Source organism: Pangasianodon hypophthalmus, chromosome 26, assembly GCF_027358585.1.
Source record: "Pangasianodon hypophthalmus isolate fPanHyp1 chromosome 26, fPanHyp1.pri, whole genome shotgun sequence".
Lineage (NCBI taxonomy): Eukaryota > Metazoa > Chordata > Actinopteri > Siluriformes > Pangasiidae > Pangasianodon > Pangasianodon hypophthalmus.
In genome coordinates, this window is record NC_069735.1 from 10451162 (window position 1) to 10475988 (window position 24827).

General features: G+C 40.0%; 1 protein-coding gene across 1 annotated transcript; it reads left to right on the top strand.

Annotated features, from left to right (window-relative positions):
• The first annotated feature begins 641 nt into the window (after positions 1 to 641).
• On the top strand, positions 642 to 24725 carry kpna3 (karyopherin alpha 3 (importin alpha 4)). The gene is made up of 17 exons (XM_026931684.3): positions 642 to 837; positions 9289 to 9333; positions 15173 to 15262; positions 15519 to 15548; positions 15720 to 15772; positions 15892 to 15987; positions 17370 to 17455; positions 17557 to 17643; positions 18120 to 18289; positions 18779 to 18823; positions 18937 to 19068; positions 20106 to 20234; positions 20615 to 20719; positions 20885 to 20956; positions 21052 to 21214; positions 21705 to 21799; positions 21926 to 24725. The coding sequence occupies exons 1-17, from the start codon at positions 769 to 771 to the stop codon at positions 22022 to 22024; spliced, it is 1566 nt and encodes a 521-aa protein (XP_026787485.1). The 5' UTR covers positions 642 to 768; the 3' UTR covers positions 22025 to 24725.
• Positions 24726 to 24827: the final 102 nt, after the last annotated feature.

Consider the following 24827-nt stretch of genomic DNA (forward strand, 5'->3'; position numbering starts at 1 on the left):
TTAGATTTTAATTAAGGGAACTAAAATTCAAAAGTTGTACATTTTAAACCAATATATTTATCCATCATTTGCCTTCTGCAAGATATTGCGATATTGAAATTGCGTTTTGACGCATCCTCTTACACATTTTTGGCGCATGAACCCCGAGCACTGGATCAGCGAGTCATCTGGTGGAACATGCGCAACATCTACGCAGGACTGACGTAAATGATGTGCTGAACTGCTTTTAGCATCTTTGCTAACTTTAATGTTTATCATAGCATAGCGCTTACTGTATTCCGGCTACACAGTATAATATTAGCTGGGTGTATGTGAGCTGGACAGAACTAATTTAAAAAAAGGAGTTATTTATGCGTCTGAAAAAGTTTACAGCTTTCAACACACAGAGTGAAATCCTGCCCTTTGCTCCTCCCCCCCTTCACAGCTCCTCTGTTCCTGCCCCATAACGTTCCGTTACGTCGAGTTATTTTTTTTCCCAATGTATTCCGACTAATCCCGCCTCCTACACCAGGATTGGCTTTACTATTACACCTCCTGCGCTACAATTGGCTACTAGCTCATTCCTCCGTGCACAACCATAAACGGTCCAATCGGATTTCAGATTGTTGCAGCCAATCAACAGGCAGAAGGCGGGACTTCTCGGAATAGCGGTGGGGAAAAATAATGCTGTCACGTCTGTTCGGCCGCGGCTCGTTTCTCGAGTTGAGTGTCTGAGCGGAGCGCCGCGAGTCGGACTTACACACGGAGAAGACGCGCACACACACAGCCATGGCAGAAAACGCCGGCTTGGAAAATCATCGCATTAAGAGCTTTAAAAACAAGGGCCGAGATGTCGAGGTGAGTCGGAGGCCTTGTTGTCGCTGACGGATCCCGCGTTCAGCGCGGTAGTGACTGGCGTTAGTCGCGTTTTTGACTCGGATTTTGCGGTGAATTTTCAGCGGCGCTTCAGCTCGAGCTCGAATCCGGAACCTGCTTCAGTGCAACATGCGGAGCGGCGGGTGCGGCCTACGGGGAAAGGCCTCATTTACACCGCTCATAATGTCTCCAGTCGTGAACCACTCGGTCTAGCTGCTGTTAATGAACGTTATTTAAAAAAAAAAAAAAAACAACTTAACATTTTTGTTTGTGTCTCACTGTGTTGAGCTCGAGCTGCGTTCTCAGTGACCGCTGAGACCGAGTTTAGCTTAAAGCGGGCTAACGCTGACTAGCTAGCGTTTACCTCGTAGCCGGTTACTTGGTTAGCGAGCTAGCTAGAGAGAGAGAGAGAGAGAATGAGGTACAAGCCGGGTAGAGATAGTTAGCGCGATTCAACATGGCTTCACTGGTCATGGTTTCATAGTAATACTGAAACAGATATGAGAGAGAAAGCGTTTGTGCCGGTGGTAATATTAGCTAGCCTGTTAGCAGTGCGAGTTAATCAAGCTCGCGCTCTTTTACTGACTAGTACTGCTAGTTTAATGAAATAGTAGCTCTGTTGTAATGATTCACTGCTAGTCATCAGAATGGTTGAGAGTCTCGAAACTGCCAGAGAGAGAGAGAGAGAGAGAGATCTGTGATCTGCTCTGTGCTTGGATTGTGTTCTCTGCTAAGTCGCTCTGGATAAAACCATCTGCCAAATGAATAAATGTCAGGCATGTACCGATGAGTCGATTCCGATTCGAAGGAACCGAGCGACTCTCTGCCAGCTTCTCGTGGCTGAGTTATGGAAAATAACAGAGCTGTGATGGACTGCGTGCTTTCAGATGATTTGTATCCTGTGTTCATGGGCATGGTGGTGTGTGTGTGTGTGTGTGTGTGTGTCCTGTCAGTCAGTCAGCACCAAACTGGCTTAGAAAATGAAAAAAGATCTGATCTGATCCAGCTTTTCAGGCCAGGATTGGATCAGGACACTCCAAATAAATCTAAACCTACTTCTTTAGTAGAACAGTTTACCTGTTTAGTGCTGGTTAACCACATCATAACTACCCCTGACGCTACATTTACGCTAACAAGCAACAGATTCATTTTCTGTGTAGGAGATATGCAGGGCCACGATTTCTGCAACAAACTGAGATTTTTGACAATTCCGTGCAAATTAGGTATGACCCAGTCGAGCCGCAAATCCGAACAACTGGCTTGGACCAATCCTGTGGTGCATGTGGTCCGACATTTCTTCAGTTCCCCACTCACAACTTTAGTTCATGTTTACTGCTTGACATGCAATAATGGAAGAAAAATGTATAGCTGTGGTTTTATCCTAACCGCAATATGCCATGTAGAGACATTACGAAGAAAACTAAAGCTTAGGAGGAAGTAGCAGGGAGCGTTGGTTATGTAACATGTCAAACCAATTTTCACACCGATTAGTGCCACAACAGCAGCAGTCGCTACACACCCACAAGAAACAAACTACAAGCTGCTTGTCTTAAGTTACGGAGGTTTAAGCCCATTTTAATCTTTGTTATCCATTTTTAGTATCTACAGCTTAGTTTGAATTTTGTTCAGCGGTGAGCATCTTGAGTAGAGGCAGTTCAGGCAACACATACACGTGAATGTCTAACACATGGACAGTTTGTTTCCACATTGTCATTTTTGTGTACGACGTAACAAATCATTAGCAGGCACCGGTACATCCGATGTGCACGAAAGAGTCTTGCATTAAAGCAATAAGCCATGGTTTTTCAACATCATCTATGTCTACCTTGTAGCTTGCTTACGTGTGATTACCCCAAACAATAATTTCTACACATTTCTCTATATTGAGAAAAGAAACCTCTATGCACTTGTCCAAGTGTCTAAGGGCAGTTGTTGAATTCTGTGTATAAATGTTTAAAGAACATGACTATATAATGCAAATTCAAAACTACAACTGTTACACTAAGAATGGAAGACATGTCTACTGTAGTTAGGTAGTTTTATCTTTCTGGGTTCTTTCCCTGGATGGTATCTGGAGCAATAACACAGGAGCAATAACACGGGAGCGATATCTGGTTCTTCATGTTTTCCTAAAGGTTTTATGGTTCGCTGTGCACCATGACGCCCTTCATCCGTGTTGGTACCATAAACACAAATTCCTGCCTGTAATAACGTATTCCTTTAAAGGACAAATTTCTACAGTTTCTACTTAATTTACAAATACATTTTGGATTTATGAAGAGTTTATAAAGCTGTTCTACAAAAATGAGTATTTTGCATAAATACTTATTAAATTCAACAGCTGCCCTTAGAGCTTCATTATTTAAGGAAAAAAAAAACCAATAACAGGTTTTTTCTCCTCAATATGTCGGGTTTCTTGCCTGTATCAATCACACGTGCTACAAATGTGATAAATAGAGATCAGGTAGAAAAACAATGATGTTTTGTTTCTGACGGCGGTAACTAACATGAGAGGTTTATCGCTTTGATATGCACAAGCTAGTATGCACATGGGTGAAGCAAGAAAAAGCCATCACTCTTTCTCTTGTTTCAGCTATTCCAGGAATTTGAGTTGCAGTCCATATTCTCACACAATCGCTCCGAGATGCTAATGCTGCGTTCGAGTTAACTCCATGAAATGTCTCAGTGGAAGCTTTTCTTTTGTCAGAGCACCACAAGTTCATGAACTAGCATGTGGTTAGTTTTATAGATTTAACTAATGTATGTGTCTATACTATTGTAATCTCATTTAAAGGTAGAGAAGAGATCATTTTCACAATGCGAACAGCCATGTTGATATGATGCCATGTGCTGAACTCAGGGCTGAGAATCGCTTCCTGTTTTTCCAAGTAAGAATTCCAAGTTGATAACATGTTTTCTCTGTTTTTTCTTAGTCAGAGTGCATAAATTATAAAGTTTTAAGCTTTAGTTGAACTTAACTTCTGATCGGCTTTATACAGAGATTCAGCTGGATTAGGAAGTAACATTTTTGGTCATGGGTGCATGAGTAACTGTTTTGTTAGGGGTGGGTAGTGTACGATGGTGTCTCGTAATATTTTATTATATCTGCTTATTGAACAATACATTCAGCAGGCTGCATAATAAAGTAGGCTATTTGTCATAATACCGCTTATATTGTGAGAGGTAAAATAAACATTTAAACTTAATCAAGCCCACATTCCTCCTGCCTCTTTATTTCAGATCAGGAGAGGAGAGATCAGAGGGGTTTAAAAACAACATCCATATCCTAAGTGTGCCATTTTTCACAAGTCAGTAAGCTAGCATACTAGTGTACTAGTTCGTACGTTCAGCAGCAAACAGGACGTCCCCCAAGACTTTAACGGCTGGAGAACTTGAGTAAGTTACGATGCTGCTGCCAGTGAGTGGTGGAACGAAACATTACAGCTTGCCAAGTATTTGTACACTGCGCAATACGATAACTTAACACTAAGGCTAGTACCAGACATGCCTGCCGGGCTGGTGCGAGCGAAGACTCGAAAAGCTGGTGCTTTTTGCATCATACTTTTCACTGTTGCTAAATATATTAAGGATATAACGATTTGTTCTCCCAATGCACCCACACTGATGTTACTAAGTTTTCAAAAGAATCTTTTCTAAATTGAATCAAATCAAGCGAATCATGAATCAAATTGAGTAGTCAGCCTAAAGAGTAAGACTTGTACTAAGTCTCTTTGAATCTTCTGCAAAAAGAGGTGAAACATTCCATTAATCCAGTACTTGAGTATTGACAGAACTCCAGTATCACACAGATTGCTCCATATTTATTGCTGTGCTGTTGCTGGCAAGGTGGAAATAATCGCCGAGCACCACCCTTGGCGGTGATAAAGACTGGGGTTATGAAGGACCCATAAGGTGGTGTTCAGGAGCAGAGAAAGCTCTTACGGAAACGCCATGAGCACACGTTACAAGTTGTCTTATACGTTTCGCCTCTTTATTAGCACATCAGGCGTGGGTTCACAAACTATCAGCAATCTCAAACACTCGCATCGCTCTCATGCATTCGCACAGATACGCACACTGTGCCATTATGTACAGCTCAGCAGTGCCAAGCTGTCATGTCACTAGGGGAAGCTTCAGGCCTCTGGCTTATGGAGTGTTTCCCAACTGCTTTGCTCTGCTTTCAGTCCACTTCTGAGTCTGACTCATCTCACACACACACACTACGTTGGCTATATACAGTATTTGCACATTGGTATGCCAGACTGTAGGGCCGCACTAATGCTTCATGCACGTGGCGAATGCGTTAACCTGCAGCTCTCTTCTCTAAATGTTGTTCTAAACATAGTCTGAATTTACTTAATTTCCATAAAAGAGCGAATCAGTTGTTTGGAGCTACACATTGTACTTGTATAACGTCTTTCTGAGTTGAAACACATGCTTTGTTTCTCTGTTGTAGTGACCCAGTCATGACCGGGAGGCATGCGTGGAATTCTTAGTAAACATCTTCAGTTTTTCATCACTAAGACTTCTTAACCATCTGCTTTTTTCACCTCTGTATTTATCCATCTGCATCCCATTTTTTTTTAAAAAGATACATTACTACATTAGGTCACTATATTTGAAATGTTTTTATGAAGTCAAAATTTTCTAGTAGCTCTGAGTTGACACAAAATGTAACGTTTTGATGTTGGAGATATTCCTCAATGTGGCAGAAACCATGGAATTTCAGTTTAAAGGTTGATGTCAAGTGTCTTAATATTAATCATAGTGAGTGTTTTCTCAGTAATGTAACATCTCATCTGAGAAAAATGCTAATATTATTGAGGCAATTTTGTGTTTCCACCATAATTGTGCCAACACATTGTCTGTATCAAAGACTTAACAGCTCAATCAAAGACTTGCTAGCTAGCAAATTCAATAATCATTCATTAGCTAGCTTTGGCCATGAGTTTCTCAGTTGCCTAGCAACAGTGTTCTCACAACTTTAACCACTTGACCGGCAAGTTTGTTGTTTGTTTCTACATCGAAAGCACAAATTCCATTAAGCATTTTTTTATTGTAAGGCCTCATTTTCTGATTAATGGACCAAGCAACTGGTGACAATCTGTGGTTTATAACACAACACAGAGTTTAATGCTTATGCAGTTATACTCCTTTATGGCATGACAGTCTCCTCATATGACTATAAATTGTAGAGCTCCTAAAGATATTTATATGATTCATTGCTTGCTTTTTATTTATTTATTTTTCTTAAAATTTTCTGCTCTCTTAGTCTGTTTCTTTCTCTGTGTTCATGGCATTTGGATTGCTTAAGTTGGTGCTTGGGCTCCGGTGCTGAAACATGAACTAAGATGCCAAGTCATAAGACCAAACCTGATCTCTCCCTTCATCCCCCTTGTGTGGAATCTCCGCGTGTTCATTCCAGAGCGCTTCCCCCCCTTCATACCCTTCCTTGCTCTGTCAGTTTAATTCTCAACAACTGGATATTGTTGATAAGCTTGCAAACTAGGTTGTCATTTGCTAAATGGACATTTTATTTAAAAACAAAAAAACATTTTAAATATGTAGTGAAGCGCTGAGCTTCCATTCACACTACCAAGTGACAAAGTGACAGGAAATTATTCATTTTCTGTGATACGGAGCTGTTGTTTCAGCAACACAGCAACAGGCTACATTTGAATTTGGATGCAAACTAGTCTCATATGTCAGAGCTCTAGTCTTCTCTAGAGAGTTTTGTCGAAATATATATTCACAGAAAGAGGCCATTTGACTGACACCGAAAACGATCACATATTTTTGCCCAGAGCCATGTTCGCAAACACGAATCGGTATCTTCTTTACTCACCACTAACTAGTGCTGGGTGATTTTCTCGCTTAGTTCGAAGTAATGTTTTAACATTAACATCAAAATGTTCTAATCAAGATTGTATACTTGATAAACCCCTTATACAGCATGCCAACTCCCAAACACTGCATGCTTAGATTAAAAAAAAAAAAGATAAACAGGCAGCACTTCACCAAGGACTGAGCTCGTAGCAAAGAAAGGTGCAAATATTACTTCAGAGATATGGAATTGGTGCAGGTTTGAAAAGTTAGATGAACACGTTTATGTAGATTATAATGCTGCATTACATCCTAAACGGTCATTTGCCGGTCAGAATTACGCCGTTTTTGACCTCGGCACATTTGACAGACGAAGTGGGGAAACTGGACGCCCCCAAGTTTTAGCTAGGCAGCTTACCCTGATAAGAGATCTATATTTTCTTTCTCAATCTGTGAACTGTATAGTCAGTGTTTTAGATCTCACAAACAAATATGTCTGTATGTTGATTAATCTGAAGCTAATATTTGAATATAATAAACTAATTTAAATGTATAGTATACTAATTTAAATATATAGTATACTCTATATAGTAAACTAATTTAATGTTAAGTTTTTTGTTTATTTCTGATGCTGTGCGCAGCCATGTTGATTTGCCATCACTCCGTAAACGGGAGGAACTCAGAGTTGAGAAGAATACCCCAAGTTGACTTCTCATGTCACAAAAGACATGGTCCCCATTTACTCTGTCGAGAAGGAAAGGTTCACTGAGTTGTGCAAAAATAGTAACAGGCGCCATCTATACAAATTGTGCAAATGAATTTCTTTAAATATCTTTTCTTTAAATATTAATTTAAAAGAAGCATTGTTTGCACTATTTGCTATAGATGGTGCTGTTACTATTTTTGCACATCGAAACAAGTCTATTCTAATAAAAAAAACCTTTATAAATAAATTGCTTAATTTTTCAGTTGCATTATGTAAGAACAAAAAAAATTGAAATCGTAATTGAGAATCGTTCGTAGTTGAAAAAAAATTTAAGTTTTTTTTTTTTGTTTTGTTTTGTGTTTTTTTGTTTTGTTTTGTTTTGTGTGTTTTTTTTTTTTTTTTTTTTTTTGGTGCAGTATCGCCCAGCGCTACCACTAACCATTTAAAACAGAACTCGAACAACTTTTAAAGACATAATGCTGTAAACCTTTTTAATTCTGTGGCTTTATCTTACATAGCTCTCTGTCAGAAACCGGCCCACAGATGTCCAGAGTCAGTCAGGTTACAATGAAGCTTGAAGCCAGAAAAGTGTACAAAAGATCAGACGCTGCCGATGGGTGGAGAGTCTGGATGGAGGCTGAGACTGGATGCAGACTGACATTTGAATTTTATGTACACGCATTCCTCAGAGCAGTCCTGTTGCGCAGGATGTCCCCAAAACTTAACTTGAGTTCCCATCAAATGACATGTTGCTGTGTATATATAACAGCTGCGATAGGCAGTATGCAATTTGCTTCCTACCAGTTCTTAATGTTTAAAAGATGGACGTGCGCCAGGTGTAATGTTCACTACCCAGACTCAAGACATGGAGTGAAGTCAGCGCCTTGTCACTTGCGAGCATGAATACCGAGTAAACTGGGCAATTCAGTAGTGTGTTGTGTGAAAGGTTTCGGAGTGAATCTGCTCAACATGTGATTGGTTTAATAGCAGCTCCTTCGCTTCTCCAGACTTGAGTGACTGTGGGGCTTCTCCGGTTGTCATGACTACAGCGGCTGGTTGCCTCTTTGTTCTGTGGAGTGGCCAGTCTGGGACTTGTTTTTCATCTCATTGTGGATGCAGCTTTACACCTCATTTGTTATAAGCCGCTCTCGTCCTGGCCTGGGCCTGTACTAATGATTCATGCGTGTTATGAAAGCACTGCCCTGTAATTCTCTCAACCGGAATAGCCAGGCTTTCTCTGGGCATTTCATCTACTACGTTATAATCGTATGACTTTTTTTTTTTTTTTTTTTTTTCTCCCCCCTTCAACTCGGAACGACCCTTAATACTGACTTTTCTTTTTTTATTTATTTATTTATTTATTTTCCCCCTGATGAACTCTGATCATTTAAGGACTGCCCGGACATTTAACGCTTGCCTTAGTGAAGGTTTATTGACCACTGCTCCATATTGTTTTTAGTTCTTTCATTTGAAAAATGCATAAATATATAAAATCATAAAATGAGGAGATTAAATTGGCTTTTATAACGAAAGCTGCAGCTTCTACATTTTTATTTGCATATGCCAGAATATCACTGTAGTTTTTCTGTAAATAAATGATTCTGTGAATAAACTGATCCAAGTTTGTAGGAAGGGAAACCTGCTGAAAATGTGTCTCTTGTTGATTCATAGACTGTGCAGAAGAGTTTTATGACTGAGGAGACATGTCAATATTTTATTTCATGAATCACCATGAAAAATGAATGATGCCCAAACAGGGCCCATCCCTCTTCCTCTCCCCGCTGTGCTCCTCCTAACAATTGAGTTAAATGTATCACGGACTTGTGTTGTGGAATGCTGTGTAGGTAAACTTTCCAGTTTGTGGATGTCTTAACATTGACACTTTGCTCTTTCTTCTCTTTCAGACTATGCGAAGACATCGTAATGAAGTAACAGTCGAACTGAGAAAGGTAAGTAAGACGTGCAGCTTCCTCAACAAGTTTTGGAAATGATTAGCATTATTATTGAGAAGTAGAAACATAAACTCCAGAAAGCCTAGCTATGATCATTTATTCTTCTCATAAAAATCAGGCTGATCCAAGTACAGCGAGGTCTGTTTGATGCTTGTTGGCCCACGACTCTGGGTAAAAATAGAGCATGTTGTGGCCTCCCCCTGTTGATGTAATAGCAGTGACTCAGTAACTGTTTCTGAGAATGAAAATGACCTCGGATGTTATTGCAGTGCCTGGGGTTGGGAACCTCGAGGCTCATCACCGTTCAAATCCAGTTCACCTTTAAACTGGTATACGCCCCAGCTTTTTCTTTTAATGCAGTCTTTCCATTTCTCACCTTGCACACGTGCTGTAACACAACAAGAGTTCACGCTTCGTCACATCTTTCGACAAAGTTGTTTTCTCTCACCAGCGCTGTGTGTTTAATTGGTTAGCTTTAATTAAACACACGCATGTCTGAAGGTTGCTTTTCTTCCTAATCATTAGACACTGAGGCTGATCAGAGAATTTGTGATGCAGTGCAGCTACAGTTGGCGTATGTGGGTGGATGTGTGGGTAGGTGGAATAGAGGAGAGACCACATAGGAACCTTTAATCTGAGCTCGGCATGATTCTCCTCAGGTATCTGATACACTTACCTTTGTGACAGTGGATTGTGTGTAGATCTCTGGAGTTTGTGCTTTATGTCAAGCTCCCAATGAAAGCTTATTAGGATGGTTTTCATTAAAGGATTGAGCATAGGTCTGTGAAATTAGTTCAACTCTAATATTAAAGGGGCTATAAGCAATTTTGAAAAAGCAATCTCACGTCTAAAGTTTGTTATAGCCTGACAGATATTACAAAAATACACACCTTGACTGTCCTAGGTAGGACTGTTCCATCTGGGAAGCGATTATTTTCACACACATGGAGAGTCCTTACAAGGATCGGCTTGCTTTGTTAAGTAAGAGATAAGCCTAATGTTTCAGCAGAGTTACTGATATATTTTATGGAGGTTACAGTAAAGAATGCTGATGTTCAACCACAAGTTTCAAGTCCACTGTGATTAGCAATGACTTCTACTATGAAACAGAAGAGAGAATGAAGTGTGCTATGGAAAAGAAGAGGGTCAAGGAAAGGGTGAGGCCAAAGTGAGTTCTGGAGACAACTGAAAGATTTAAAGGGTGTGTAAAGACGTGGTAGGTTTTGATGATTTGATATTGTTGCTGTAATATATTCTATCAACCTCAAAATAATGACTTATCTTTGTATAGTATTGTTATCTGTGCTGTTGTAGCTATGTTGGCTACATAACTTGCTAGACAATACAACAACTCTCGCTGGTGTTCAGGTATAAGTATGATTTGCTTGGATTTCCTTCTTAGCAGTGCTGTTTAGTTGCAGATAAACCCGATAAACAGGTTTACACCAAGCTAATGCAACAAATTCTGATCTAGAATCAGGAGTGTAACTGCTTAAATGGAACAAAAGTGCCATTTTTCTTTTCCAGTTTTTCTTATCATTGCACTGTGTACATCTTTGGATAGATACAGGTTTGAATGGAGAGCATGGGATTGATGGGAGCAGGTGGACTTTTTGGGTGTTGCATCTGTCAAAATTTAGCGAGAACTGCTAATGTTTCATACAGCAGCTTTATCAGATTAGAGGTAGCAGCTATAACCTGAGGCATATTCAGACAGGCATAGATTTTTTTATTATTATTATTATTTTGCCCAGTTATGCTCAACCTCAGGTGAGCTTAAAAAAATATTTTTTTTTTTGTTCAGGTGCGTTTTTTCACAGCGTCATCGAAACCTCTCAAGGAATATTGGAATGAATGGATGTCGGTAATTTCATTGTTTAAGGCTTTTTGTTTACATTTTTCTGTCCCTGAAATTAGACCCACTGCAATAAGAACAAAGCTACCTAACTTACTTTTCTCTGATATGTAACTGACAAGGATTACGAGTTAATCTACTGGTTGTGTGGGTTAATATAGCATTTCAGATATGACTAACAAGAAAGATCATATCACAGAAGACACAAGACTGAACTATCAGTGAACTAACTCAGTTAATTATTCAAAAAAAAAAGATGCACAGTGTAGCAAGGAGTGAAACTACACTCGAAACAAAATATAGATATTGCATATGAAACATGAAAAACCCTGAAAGGCCTCAAAACCAACCTTCGGTTTCATTCATATGCTGTAACTGGCCTCAGGATCTGGAGTTTCACCAGAGGCAGCACGGTTTATCAGTCTCGCTTTAACCGTAACTGCAGTTCGCCTCACAGGCTGCTCCTTTAATCAAACTGCAGTAAAATTATTAGACATATTACTTTAGTGTGTTTTGAAATGGAGGCTTTTTTTTTTTCAAGACCTTCAGGGTTTTTGTTCAGCTTCTCAGTTCTTCTTTTTGTTTACTACAGTGCTATTCGACTTTATTTTGACCCTTTGAATTGAGCAGCATTTTAATTTCAAAACTACCGTATCAGTGACACATCCTCCTTTGTGAGATTTGGATGTACAGTTTCAGTCCGGTAAACTTTTTTTGAACTAGTTTTGTGATTGAACAACAGTGCTTACTGGAATAAACTGGCTTCTTATTCTTCTTATTTATGTTCTTAAGTGGCATTTGTTAAATGTATGTGGTTTAACCTTTCTGTTTCTCTCACGTTCTGGAGTTCAGCTGTTCTACTCTGTTGTTCTAACACCATGGATATTTATTTCTCCTCAATTTATTCCCTTCCCTGCCTTGGGCCTCTCTATACCTTAAGCACTGTTGCTATTGGAGTACACACTTAGGCTGGCAGTATTTGGGTCAGGGCTTCCCTCATCCCACAACTTGGGCACTTGTTCTTGGCCCAAAGCCAGAAAGAGAACTCTTGCAAAACTTCATGGGGGTATGTGGGCCTCTGCACTCTTCACTTCAGTTCAGCTTTGTCGTTAGACCAGTACAGCGTAACGAAAAGCTTTCTTACTGCTCTCTTTGATGCAGCATGCATCATAAATACAAATGGTATGAGATACAGTGCAGATGCACCTCTGTAGTGCAACAAGTGCAGTACAAGACAATGACGAGAGTACACAACCATACGTGCTGCAATACAGATATATTTTAAAAAATATACATATACAGTGTGTGCAAAAGGAGTTGGAGATAATACTGTTTCATATCGTATGGTGAAAACAGTCAGGGTTAGTCAGGCATGATCATTGCATACAGTCCCGATTGCATGGATGACAAACATATTGCACAATCTTGTCTGAGTGGATAACAATATTGCAACAGTTCCGGTTCTGAGGGAAATGTGTGTGTAGAGTGGAAACCAGCAGCTTGACGTGTTTAAAAACCAGTGTGTGTAAATGTTCTTTATGGCTGGCGGAGCTAACCAGATGATGCAGTGGGCTGCCTAATGCAGAGCTTTGTGGTTAGACACAGTGGAGTTGCTGTGTTGTAGTTGGTCAATATGTTCTCCACATGTAAAGAACTTGGTGCGGATGTGGTCTGCAGGTTTGATCTTCCTTATCCTCCTGAGGTAATAAAGCCATTGATGAGGAAAGGAGAGTTTATGAGAAGTCTTGAGTTGTGTGAACCTCAAGCAACACGCTTTTGACTCTATACAGCAGTGTGTGGTTCACACTCAGCTTCCTAAAGTCACTGATCAGCTCCTAAATCTTGCTGAGCTGAGTTGGGGGTGCAAGTTATTCTCAGTGCACCAGAAGTTCTACTTCCTCCCTGTAGGCGGTCTGTTGTGGATCAAGCCTACTACATTAGTGTCATCTGCATATTTTTTATTTTTATTTATTTATTTATTTATTAGTACAAGTGTTCAGGATGTGTGTGGTGGGGTTGTGGTCACCCATCCTGATAGACTGGGGTCTGCCAGTGAGGAAGTCCAAGACCCAGTGTACGCCAAGGGCAAGCTTCCTGGAGATAATGATAGTAAACATTCTTGCACAAACGTTACTCTTGTCATGGTGGGTAAAGTGAATCAATGACGCTCAAGTATGCTGGCTTTAGTGTGTACCATGTCTAATCTCTCCGCTTCATATGATTTAGGTGATACTCATTCAGACGGCAGAATTCTTTGGAACAGGTATGATTCTGATGGGAACATTAGCATGGGCCACACATGTTGATATCATCATCACAGACTTCCTCTAGCTGTTCTGGGCATGCTCCAGCCTTCCATGTGTTTGCCATCCTCAGGCATCTGCTCACCTTATATGTGGACAGCTGAAACATCTGGTCATCAGAGGATCTTATGGTCGTTGGCGTCAGAGCCTGCCTAGAATGTTTTGAGCTCATTCTGAGCCATGTGCCATGGATCAGAGTTGTTAAAGTAGTCTCCATTTTGCAGTCTGTTAATATTCTTTGCAGACTTTTTCAGAACTTGTTTTAAATAGTTTCTTACTGTTCCAAGCTCATTTCCATTGCCACTTTTGAGGAGCTTGAATGTGGATCCAGACTTCTTTTTTCCTCGAGGGATTCTGGTTGGGTTGGGATAAGTCCTTATCCTTTTTTCAATCATGACATCGTCAACACGTTTGTTAATGAAGCCAGTAAGCAGTGAAGCATACTCGATAAAGTTAATGTAAGAACCCCAGGTAGCAGCCTCTTTGAACAATTTGCAGTCCTGTAGCACTGATTCAGCTCCCTCTGAACAAGCCCTCATAGTTTTGACTGTAGACTTCACATGTTTGAGGAGCTGCTTGTATGCAGGCAGCAAAAACAGGGAGGTGTGGCCTGACTGTCCATGGTGGGGGAGGGGAATTTCTTTGTAGGCCCTGGGTAGGCCCTTGCTGTCACAAACAAGGAAAAAAATGACGTCCGCTTCATCGAGCTCACTCACTGTGAGTGCAGTAGTGTCCTTACTCTGCGGCCCACAGAACCGTTCCAGTCTAGCAGCTGTTTCAGATGTTGGACTAATCGTTGCTGGAGCACGTTTTGACAGGAAGCAGGATTTTGCACAGCATCCAGCCAGTGCTGAGGCTAACTGCAGATCTGTGAAGCAGTGGTTTCTGGCTATAAAAGGCTGTTTGGGCAGAAGAAGGGGAATGTGGATGCTTTGCGTGTGTAGTACAGAGAAAAACTAGTGCATTTCTCCAAGCACAAATTCTCAGCAGCAGTAAGATCACATACCACACAGTAGATACAATGACACACTCTGGAAGAATGAGGAATCAAAGTAACTAATATATTTATTGGCCAAGAAAAACCAATAAAATATATTTATTGGCAGTAATGCTTTTTTTGAACAGCCAACCATACAGCAGGGTTCTACAATCACGCTTGTTTACTTCAGCTATTAGTGGCTTGATTTTGCGGCCAAATTTAAGAGTTATTGGTTATTTGTCATTTATTTGTAAATTATTCGTGTGCAGTAAAATTAGAGCTTTTTTTTTTTTTTTTTTTTTTTTTTTTTTTTTTTTTTTTTTTTTTTAAAGGAAACCTTTATGAATTTTTTTTTATAACCTTCTATCATTAAAACTGGAATGATGGGTTACACTTAAGAGCTGTCATAGCCTGTGAAGAGTGTATTAAGTTGGCTACCTAGTAGCAAATAATTAATCTTGTGGTGGAAAATAATTAACACTGTGCTGAGTTTGCCTTTATTTTTAATTAAGTAAGCCACTATTTGAAGACCTATTCAGGATCACTGGTTGCAGTGTGTTGGAATATAATTACATTTATGCTAGTGAGGTTTGACTGACCACTCGATTCAGTGAACGAGTGACCATGTGAAAGTGCACATATTTGAGCAAGATTGTATCCCATATGTCATCACCTGCATTATACCTTTCTCCTCTACAGAACAAGAGAGATGAGCACCTACTGAAGAAACGCAACGTTCCACAGGACGAAAGTCTCGAGGACTCCGACGTAGACGCCGACTTCAAGGGGGTGAGGATCTCCTCCTGACTTTCTCCACTCTCCATCCTTTCCTTTTCTTTTTCTTTCTTTGTAATTTCATCCTTTGTTTCCTGGTTTCCTCTTCCTGCCTGTTGTCAATCTGCAAGATCACTTCAATGACTGCATTAATGTTTAGTAATTGTCATATTATGTGATATGCTTAATCTTTTTGTGTTTTTGTCTGAAATCACTTCACCTAATCATGACATTTCTCACTTTTCTGTTTTTCTCCTTTTCTGTGTTTTAGCAAAATGTAACGCTAGACGCCATCTTACAGGTAAGTGCTTCACTGTGATGGTGGGATTATGGTGGTGTACAAGAGATTTGACTGGTTGAGCCAACTGATGGATGGTGGAATTTGTTAAATGCCACACAGGCTGTGCACTCTGCCCCGTCGCTCAATCTTATGCGCTCTTTCTGCCTCACTCGGTTTCTCGCTTTATTTCAGAATGCCACCAGTGACAACGCAGTAGTACAGCTCAGCGCTGTACAAGCAGCCAGGTTAGAAATGTGTTTGTTTGGGGTATTTTGTTAATTGGATGATCAAATAGTGATGTGAATGTCACAAGTTATTTACTGCCTGTACCATGTTCTGAATAATGTGCTCTTTCTGTGAGCAGAAAACTACTCTCCAGTGACAGAAACCCTCCCATCGATGACTTGATAAAATCTGGGATTCTACCCATCCTCGTCAAATGCCTGGAGAGGGACGACAAGTAAGTTTACCAACTACACCACTCCATCATGTTACGATGGCTGGATGAGTGAGTTGGATGGATGGATAGATTAAGAATGGGCAAGTAAATGTATGGATAGTGTAAAGGAGAGCAATTGGAGCATGAAGGAGATTATGGAGTGCTCCTCATTGTGCTGTGCTTTTCAGGCTTTTCTCTCCCCTCCCCCATTTCTCTCTCTCTCTCTCTCTCTCTCTTTTTTTTTTTTTTTTTTTTTTTTTTTTTTTTTTTTTTTAAATAATGTGATCAGTGTATCTTCTTTTTCTGCCCTACAGCATCAGACACACAGTGAAGGACTTGTATTTAGACTTAATTTTGTTTATGCCATTGCCATTTTTATAGGGATTCAGGTTCTGTGTATCAACCAAGACAGCACAGTGAAATATTTTTAAGTTAGTTCAGACCACATCACCAATTTCTCCTCTATCTTCCTCAACATCCATGGGAATGCCTGACGCCCTGCTCCAAACCCCTCTCCTGCTGGATGAAGTATTGATGTATTGTAATGTATCTGTGTTATGCTCATTCTAGTCTGATTAACCAGACTATTATTTAGGAGAGGAGCCAATCATACACTATATGGCAAAAAGTTTGCGGACACCTGACCATCACACCCATATGTGGGTCTTCCCTAAAATGTTGCCACAAAGTTTGAAACACATAATTGTATAGGAAGTCTTTGTATGCTATAGCATTACAGTTTCCCTTAACTGAAGCTAAGGAGCCCGAAGATGCTGGAATTCCAGCATGACCGTGCCCCTGCGCACAAAGCGAGGTCCTGAGGTCCATGAAAACATGGTTTGCCTCAACACTACTGCACACTTTAGGGATGAACTGGAATGCAGTCTGCACATCAGGCCTTCTGGCCTGACATCAGTGCCTGACCTCACTAATGCTCTTGAAGCTAAATGAGCACAATTCCCCATAGCCACACTCCAAATTCTAGTGGAAAGCCTTCCCAGAAGAGTGGAGGTTATTATAACAGCAAAGGGGACTAAATCTGGAATGAAGTATTCAATAAGCACATATAGGTGAGATGGTCAGGTGTCCACAAACATTTGGCCATATAGCGTAGCTACTTCCTCCATTGTGGCTTGAGGTGAACATGGAGCATTATTTGGCACCTGACAAAGACTCATTATGTCTAATAGCAGAAGTCAAATATGTCGTAAATACAAAGCATGATGGAGAATAGGATTTCTATTATACTACTTTTAAGTGATTTGGTACACACCAGGTCTTGGAGATTCTTCTATTGTTTTTGGGTCTTTAGGGAGTCTGGAGCTTGTTTGACCCTTTGATCTCTCTCATTATGTCATTTCTCAAACTGTCTACCCTTCCCTCTTTCTCATATCTCTCTGCAGTCCCTCGTTGCAGTTTGAGGCTGCCTGGGCTTTGACTAACATCGCGTCGGGGACCTCGGCACAGACGCAGGCTGTAGTCAAATCCAGTAAGATGGCTGCCTTCCAGGCCCTGAGCATTTCTCTCAGCTATGTGAACTTTAGATTCAGCTGACCTCTCATGCCTTCTCTTTTGTGTGTGTGTGTTTAGATGCTGTTCCCTTGTTTTTGAGACTGCTCCATTCCCCTCATCAGAATGTGTGTGAGCAGGCCGTGTGGGCCCTGGGCAACATCATTGGTAAATTATCATCTTTGAAATGCTTTGTATTTTAGGGAACATCATCAAGCAAAGTAGATGTGGCAGTAGGTTTCCCCTCATTTCTGAGTCGTCTTTTGAATGGACATCACTGTTGCTATGCGACTAGGAAATATGGACGCCAATCCCTGAAACTAGTCAGTGACTGACAGTAAAGATTCAGCTAGCTAGCATATGAACAGTGTAAAGGCACAGGGACAACAGGACAGACCTCGAAAGCTTGTGAACTTGAGGCTATCAGACTTAATTTATTTAAAAAATCATTAATGACAAACTAAAAAGTGTGGAATTTTCATTTGAACAGAATGGGCATGTTTTGGGCATGGCTTAAGTCTAGTCCAAATTAAATGAATCTTTTTGGCCATTTGAAATTTTAGTAAAATAACTAATTAAACCAGACTTGGGAACTGAACTGCATGAACAGTGCTGATTTGTGCATGTGCATTTGACCCATGCAGGTGATGGGCCACAGTGTCGAGACTACGTCATTTCACTGGGCGTGGTTAAACCCCTTTTGTCGTTCATCAATCCCTCCATCCCCATCACTTTCCTGAGGAACGTCACCTGGGTCATCGTCAATCTGTGCCGAAACAAAGACCCGCCCCCACCCATGGAAACAGTACAGGAGGTGAGTGTGTGAGTGTGTGAGTGTGTGAGTGTGTGAGTGTGTGAGTGTGTGAGTGTGTGAGTGTGAATATCTGTGCATTGTTTTTTTCTACTGTAAGGGGGAAAGTAACTCCCTAAAGCTCGTGTGTGTTTACATCCCAGTGAAATCCTTGTATAACCCTGCCTGCAGCTTCAAGATAACGCTTTCTTGTAGAAATCCTGCTTCGTCCTACTCTCATAGGACCTTAACTATAATAAACAAATAAGGTGTAAAGGCAACCGGCTTTGATGTATAATTCAGATGCTGATGTTTTGGCCTTTAATATTTATTGTAATATGGATCATGCTCTGTGTTATCACACAGTGTTATCGTTTTAGAGATGAGACAACCGTTATCAAACCACTTCCTGTTTAGAAATTGTAAGGTGTCATAAGCTTTAAAGACTAGTCAGATGAATATATAAGGTTGTATAAGCACTGCTTACAGAGGCTTTCTCTTTCTCTTGAACAGATCCTCCCTGCCCTATGTGTACTCATATACCACACAGACATAAATGTAAGTACACTGGACACATCATTCTGTTACAGAAATTCAGGCATTCTGTAAAATGACATCAGTCTAAGTGAATACTGAATTTTCCATTAAAGTCTCTGTCTTACCCTCTCTAGATTCTTGTAGATACAGTGTGGGCTTTATCGTACCTAACAGATGGAGGAAATGAGCAGATACAAATGGTCATAGACTCAGGTGTCGTCCCCTTCCTTGTCCCCCTGCTCAGTCACCAAGAGGTCAAAGTTCAGGTAAATAAACAGAAAAAAATTACATTTTAGCACAATCTAGTCTCTAGACAGTAATACAGACAGAGGAAATAGATGCATTCACATTTCCATTTAGATCATTTTGCAGATCCTCTTATCCTAGAGCAACTTACAGAAGTGTATTGAAGTCTGTGTTAAACAGATCCTCAAGCTAGTACACAGAGGCTATTGTCTAAGAATACCATGAGACTAAAACCCTTACATAGGAGTTGCTGTGAGTATTAGTACAGCAAAAAACCAAAATACTTTAATAAGCTGTGTTGGTTTATTCAACTGTTCTGATCTGGCTTATTTCTAATTTAAATGGTGGTTACAGATTTTTAATTGAGAGTAATATTTGTTAAAGTTGTTTGCATGTACAATGATTCAATAAAATACCTGCTCAGGAATTTCTGAATAGAATAAAACAAATGATGTGGATCACCAACATCCAATCATGTTGCCTGTTATTTCAGAAAGCACTGCCTGTTGTAGCATTTAGGGGTTCTAGCCTGAGCAGTGTGTGTGTATTTTGGGGTGTTGCTTAGGGATGGACATCGAACGAAGTATTTAGTTTACAGCATAGATTCTTAAACTCTGGGTTGTGAGAATTTTGAAATCGGGTCACTGTCCAGAAAAGAGTTGAGTACCCCTGGTATAGTCAACAGTTTTGCCTGATACAAGTTGCAGCTAGCTGTTTTCAGTAATTTCCCCCCCCCCTGTCAAATCAAATAATAGTTAATATTAGTCTTTATTCTCCATAAACAGTTCTACAGTAAATTGTAGTGGAAGTGCAGATATTACCACAGAAGTCATGAACTCATCATAGCTTTTAAAAAATTTCAGGCTAAGAACTCCTAAAAAGAAATGCCTGTTTGGTAAAGGAATGCTTAATCCAAACATGCTATAAAACTGCTGTATAACAAAAATGAGTAAGAGGTCTGTGTGTGGGTGATTTTTTTTTTTAAGAAATTGTACTAGGTACCATGTCATATTGATGTGCATGCTATTGATGATGTATTTTTCCTTCTCTCACTCAGACTGCAGCACTGAGGGCAGTGGGTAACATTGTGACAGGGACGGACGAGCAGACTCAGGTGGTGCTCAACTGTGATGTGCTCTCCCACTTCCCCAATCTGCTCACACACCCCAAAGAGAAGATCAACAAGGTGTGTACACACACACAGCATGAACTGGAGCCACCATGACGCATATATATTTTGCAAAATAATGTCCAGTAGGAGATACCCCTTCGTCATATCTAAAGACTGGCTTTTTTTTTCCCCAACTTTATTATTGGACTAAGAAGACTGCATGTCATTCTCTGGAGACATTCGACCAGTAATTAACCTGTATCTGGAATATGTTTTTATTTTTATGAAGATTATTCAAATACGTTAATGAACATGGAATATGATTAGGAAAATGACTTGTACTTGAAATGCTGCATGTATGCTATGTCTTACTTTTGACCTCAGGGGTTTAATGATCTCCTCTAAGGATGCAAATATCTGACTGTGTCTCTTTGTATGGTGGTGTTGTCCTGCAGGAGGCCGTGTGGTTCCTGTCCAACATCACCGCAGGGAACCAGCAGCAGGTGCAGGCTGTGATAGATGCAGGGCTCATCCCCATGATCATACACCAGCTGGCCAAGGTAAGACACACAATTATCCTTCACTAATTCTGCAGCCGTGTCTCCATTGTAATGGTCGAGTGTCACATGCTACAAAGGGAGTGCATTTTGTATTCCATAATACCAATGAATAATAAAATGGGGTGCCAATTTTTCTCTGATCTCTGCTCACGGTCTTGTTTCCAGGGAGATTTTGGCACACAGAAAGAGGCCGCATGGGCCATCAGCAACTTAACAATAAGTGGAAGGAAAGATCAGGTTTGTGTTAACTAAATGCACACACGTGAGTTATAAAGCACAGTGAATAAGAATGGACGTTATCAGTTCCTCTTCTTGTGTGCCGTGATTGACAGGTGGAGTACTTGGTGCAGCAGAATGTGATCCCGCCTTTCTGTAACCTGCTCTCGGTGAAGGACTCGCAGGTGGTCCAGGTGGTTCTGGATGGCCTGAAGAATATCCTGATCATGGCTGGCGAGGAGGCTAGCACCATCGCTGAGATCATTGAGGAGTGCGGAGGTAAACAGAACACAGTGTAGAGGGCAGACTAGAGGGTGGTCGTCCTCTTGAGGTGGTAGTGGGTTAAAGTGTTATAGTATAAGCAAGCAATAGGAGTTTTTTCATCACAGGAACTGTTTCCAGCAAAAGCACCAGAACCCATTTTAGTTCCTAGGTCATAGTTCTGGGAACCCTTTTTTATCGTCAGCTTTTAAAAATATAAAAATAAAAATTCAGAAACTACTGAAGTGGTGTTTCTTACTAAACATCACTGATTTGTCAAATGCAATCTTTCCCTGCATTTTAAAAATCTGTTTTAGCTAGTACACAAAATGTTAAAGAACATTGCATCCTGATTCTCAGCCTTCATGCATACTGTGTTGTGCATTGTACCTGCTGGAACCAGGAACTCTGAAGTTCCTTAAAACCTTCCTGAAAACATCCCTACTGTCTGCTGCTGTGTGTGGAACTCTTTTAACAGCAAGATCTAAACGTTATGTTTGTTCATCAGGACTGGAAAAGATTGAAAACCTGCAACAGCATGAAAATGAGGACATCTACAAACTAGCGTTTGAAATCATTGATCAGTACTTTTCAGGAGATGATGTGAGTATCTTGGTGTGGCATTTCTCTAAAATACTATCTTTATTTTCTTTGAGTCAGTTATTTGTCCAGCCTTTCATTTCATTCTCATAAACCCTAAAATATTTCTCTTTCTCTTTATTTGATTAGATTGATGAGGATCCAAGTCTGATCCCTGAAGCAACACAAGGAGGCACGTTCAACTTCGACCCGACATCCAACCTCCAAACCAAGGAGTTTAAGTTCTAATAGAGCCAAGTTAGAACTTGAATCGGGCGGGATCTCCTGCTGCTGTCTTTCCCCGCCACCCCTCACCACGATCCAACCATCACGTATCAACCTGCAACTCACTAACCTGACAAAACCAATCAAGATGCATAAAAACTACAGGTGTAAATTGCACTGAAGGATACGAATATCTCTCTCGAGCGTCTCCCGAAGTTGGAGTGAAGTCTACACATTTCGTAAGAAGAGGGAGGAGACACAACCTCTTTACTCATAATGCAATTGCCAAAAGAGAAAAAAAGAAATTTCTGCTGTTTTGCTCACTAGCACATACACAAACACACAGACTTGAGTCATATATGTGCATCAACATTTCTAGAAACTTCTAACGTTCTTCTACCAGCCATCATATCAGCCGATTTGGAAGATGGGAGGGGGAAAAAAGACGAACCAGTTTTTTTTTTGTTGTTGTCGTTGTTTATTATTTCTCTTCCAGCAAATTTCTCTCATTAGGACGTCACAGCCCGATGTCGATGTTGATTTTAGAGTGCTAGGACAGACACCCTTCATTAAGACATCCAGCCTCTGCTCTGCTAAGCCATGTGGAACATGCTTCTCCTTCTCTGAGGTGTCTGTGGACTAGTCTGTGGAGCAGTTCATCCAGCAAGCGGGGGTCTTTTTTTTTTTTTTTTTTTTTTTTTTGTTTTTCTTCTTCTTCTTTTTTTCCCTTCTTTTAAATTGTGTGCAAATAGCATGTACGCTAGCACTGATTCTTCTTTTTTTTGTTTTTATGAAGTCATCATGGAACTGTGATGTGTATATGGAAAGTGGAAAAATAACACAAAATCAAGAAATCACACAAAACAAATGTACATACTCTAACCCAGTGGAGTCATTTAACCCGCGAACGTCCCAACAAGTATGTTTTTTTTTTTCTTGGCATGGTAACCAGTGCCATCTGAGAAGAGGAACAGGTGGAGTCATCATTAAACATAGCAAGGCGTAAATTCAACAAGACTTTTTGAGGGACGCCACTGTCCCCTTTCAAAGTGTTTGTGGACTTTCTGGATTGTTCAGTATCACGCACTTGATGATTTGGGAGTAATTTTACTGCTTCATAACCACGGAGGTTCGTACACGGACAAACGCCAAAAGGTTGTTATGCCCATGCGCAGTTTTATCATTTCTCCCCGTCCACCACACATGGAGAGAATATATTTTCTCTATGTTTAAAAAAATGTAGGCTTAAATCATCAGCAGAGAGAAACTTTGCAGAAGTGATTGAACTGAGATTATTTTTTTCATTTTCTGTGGTGGAGCTTCCACATTTGCAGCTTGGATTCAGTCTTATATGCACACTTTTGTCGTCCCTATATAAATATTATTATTATTATTATTATTATTATTTTGGCTAAACGTACTTGGAAAGCGACATTCGCTTGATGTATACACAAGCAATGGAAAATGGAGCTCCATGGCAGTGCTGTTTCTGTTTGTTAGATTTATTTGCTACACAATGTAACTGTACAAACTAAAAAAAAGTATCTTTCTTGTGTAAAGTATAAACCGAAAAAGCTGCCACACGTTAGACGTTTGACGGGACACTTGAGAACAATAATAACATTTGTGTTACTGATTCACAGTTAATTGGGGACTTTGTTTTGTCTTTTTAAGATTGACATTGTGAGGGCAAATAATTTTGTTGGAATGGGCTATGTTGTATGTTTTTGTCCCTTAGCATTTAATTGTAAAGGGATGTAGTGAAAACAAACATTTACATTTGGACTAATGTAGTTGTGGTTTGGCTGCAGACTACTGACGAAGAGGATTTGAGGACAAATGGCAGCCCTGGTGTTTTCTTTCTTTCTTTTTTTTTTTTTTTTTTTGGAATTATCCATTTATTATTGATGAACAAAGGCCTGCATAAGTGTGAAATTCATGAACTTATGTAGACACTTATTTAAAAAAAAAAAACAAAAAAAAAACGAGCCACTTTAAAGAATTAAAATTTTTTTGTCTTGTATCAGAAACTGATACAAGCTTATTGCTGGTTGCAAGATTTTTACTTGCTGAAGAAAAGATTAAAAAAACAATGAGAAAAAAAAAAACTGCGACAGATCGCATTTTGGCCTCCGATTGTTTGTATCTTTTTATAAATTTTAGCGTTGAAACAGTCTTTAAGGTGGCTCATCTGTATTTTTTTCAACTCCTGTGCATATTAAAGATGAACGAGTTGAAATTCATTGTGCCTTTTTTTTTTTCATTTTGACTAAATGAGCTAAAAGCAGAGCAAATCTTAATAGTGCTAGGCAGTGGAGGTGTTTTTAAAAAAAAAATGGGGTCTGTCAGGTGTCATGTCTCCTTTTCTCTGGAGTGTTTTTTTTTTGTTTGTTTTTCTTTTTTTTTTTTTTTTTTTTTTTCTTCCTTTTTTTCTTTGAGCCACTTTACAGTGAGGCTCTTTGCTGTGCTCTGGACTATACAGTAATTCTATTTCAATTCTATGCTGATTCTCCTGGCTGACTTGTAATTGTTCCCTTTCATTCTCCTTCATTGACATTTTCCCCCTATGCACTACCACTACCCACAATTCCACTGCTATCCAGTTTACCACTTTTACAACTCTCCACAGCAACACGACATATTTCACTTCTCACTCCCTCAGGACGTGCTTTATGTATGGATTATCCTAACCAAAATAAACTTGCTGTTAGCCATCTGTTCTTTATTGCTCTCTCCTGTTTGATATTTCAGTAGTTGCTCCGCACTCTGCTTCTCTTTTCTCTTTCCTGTGTGTATGCTGAGCTTTTAACTGTATGGCGTAACGATC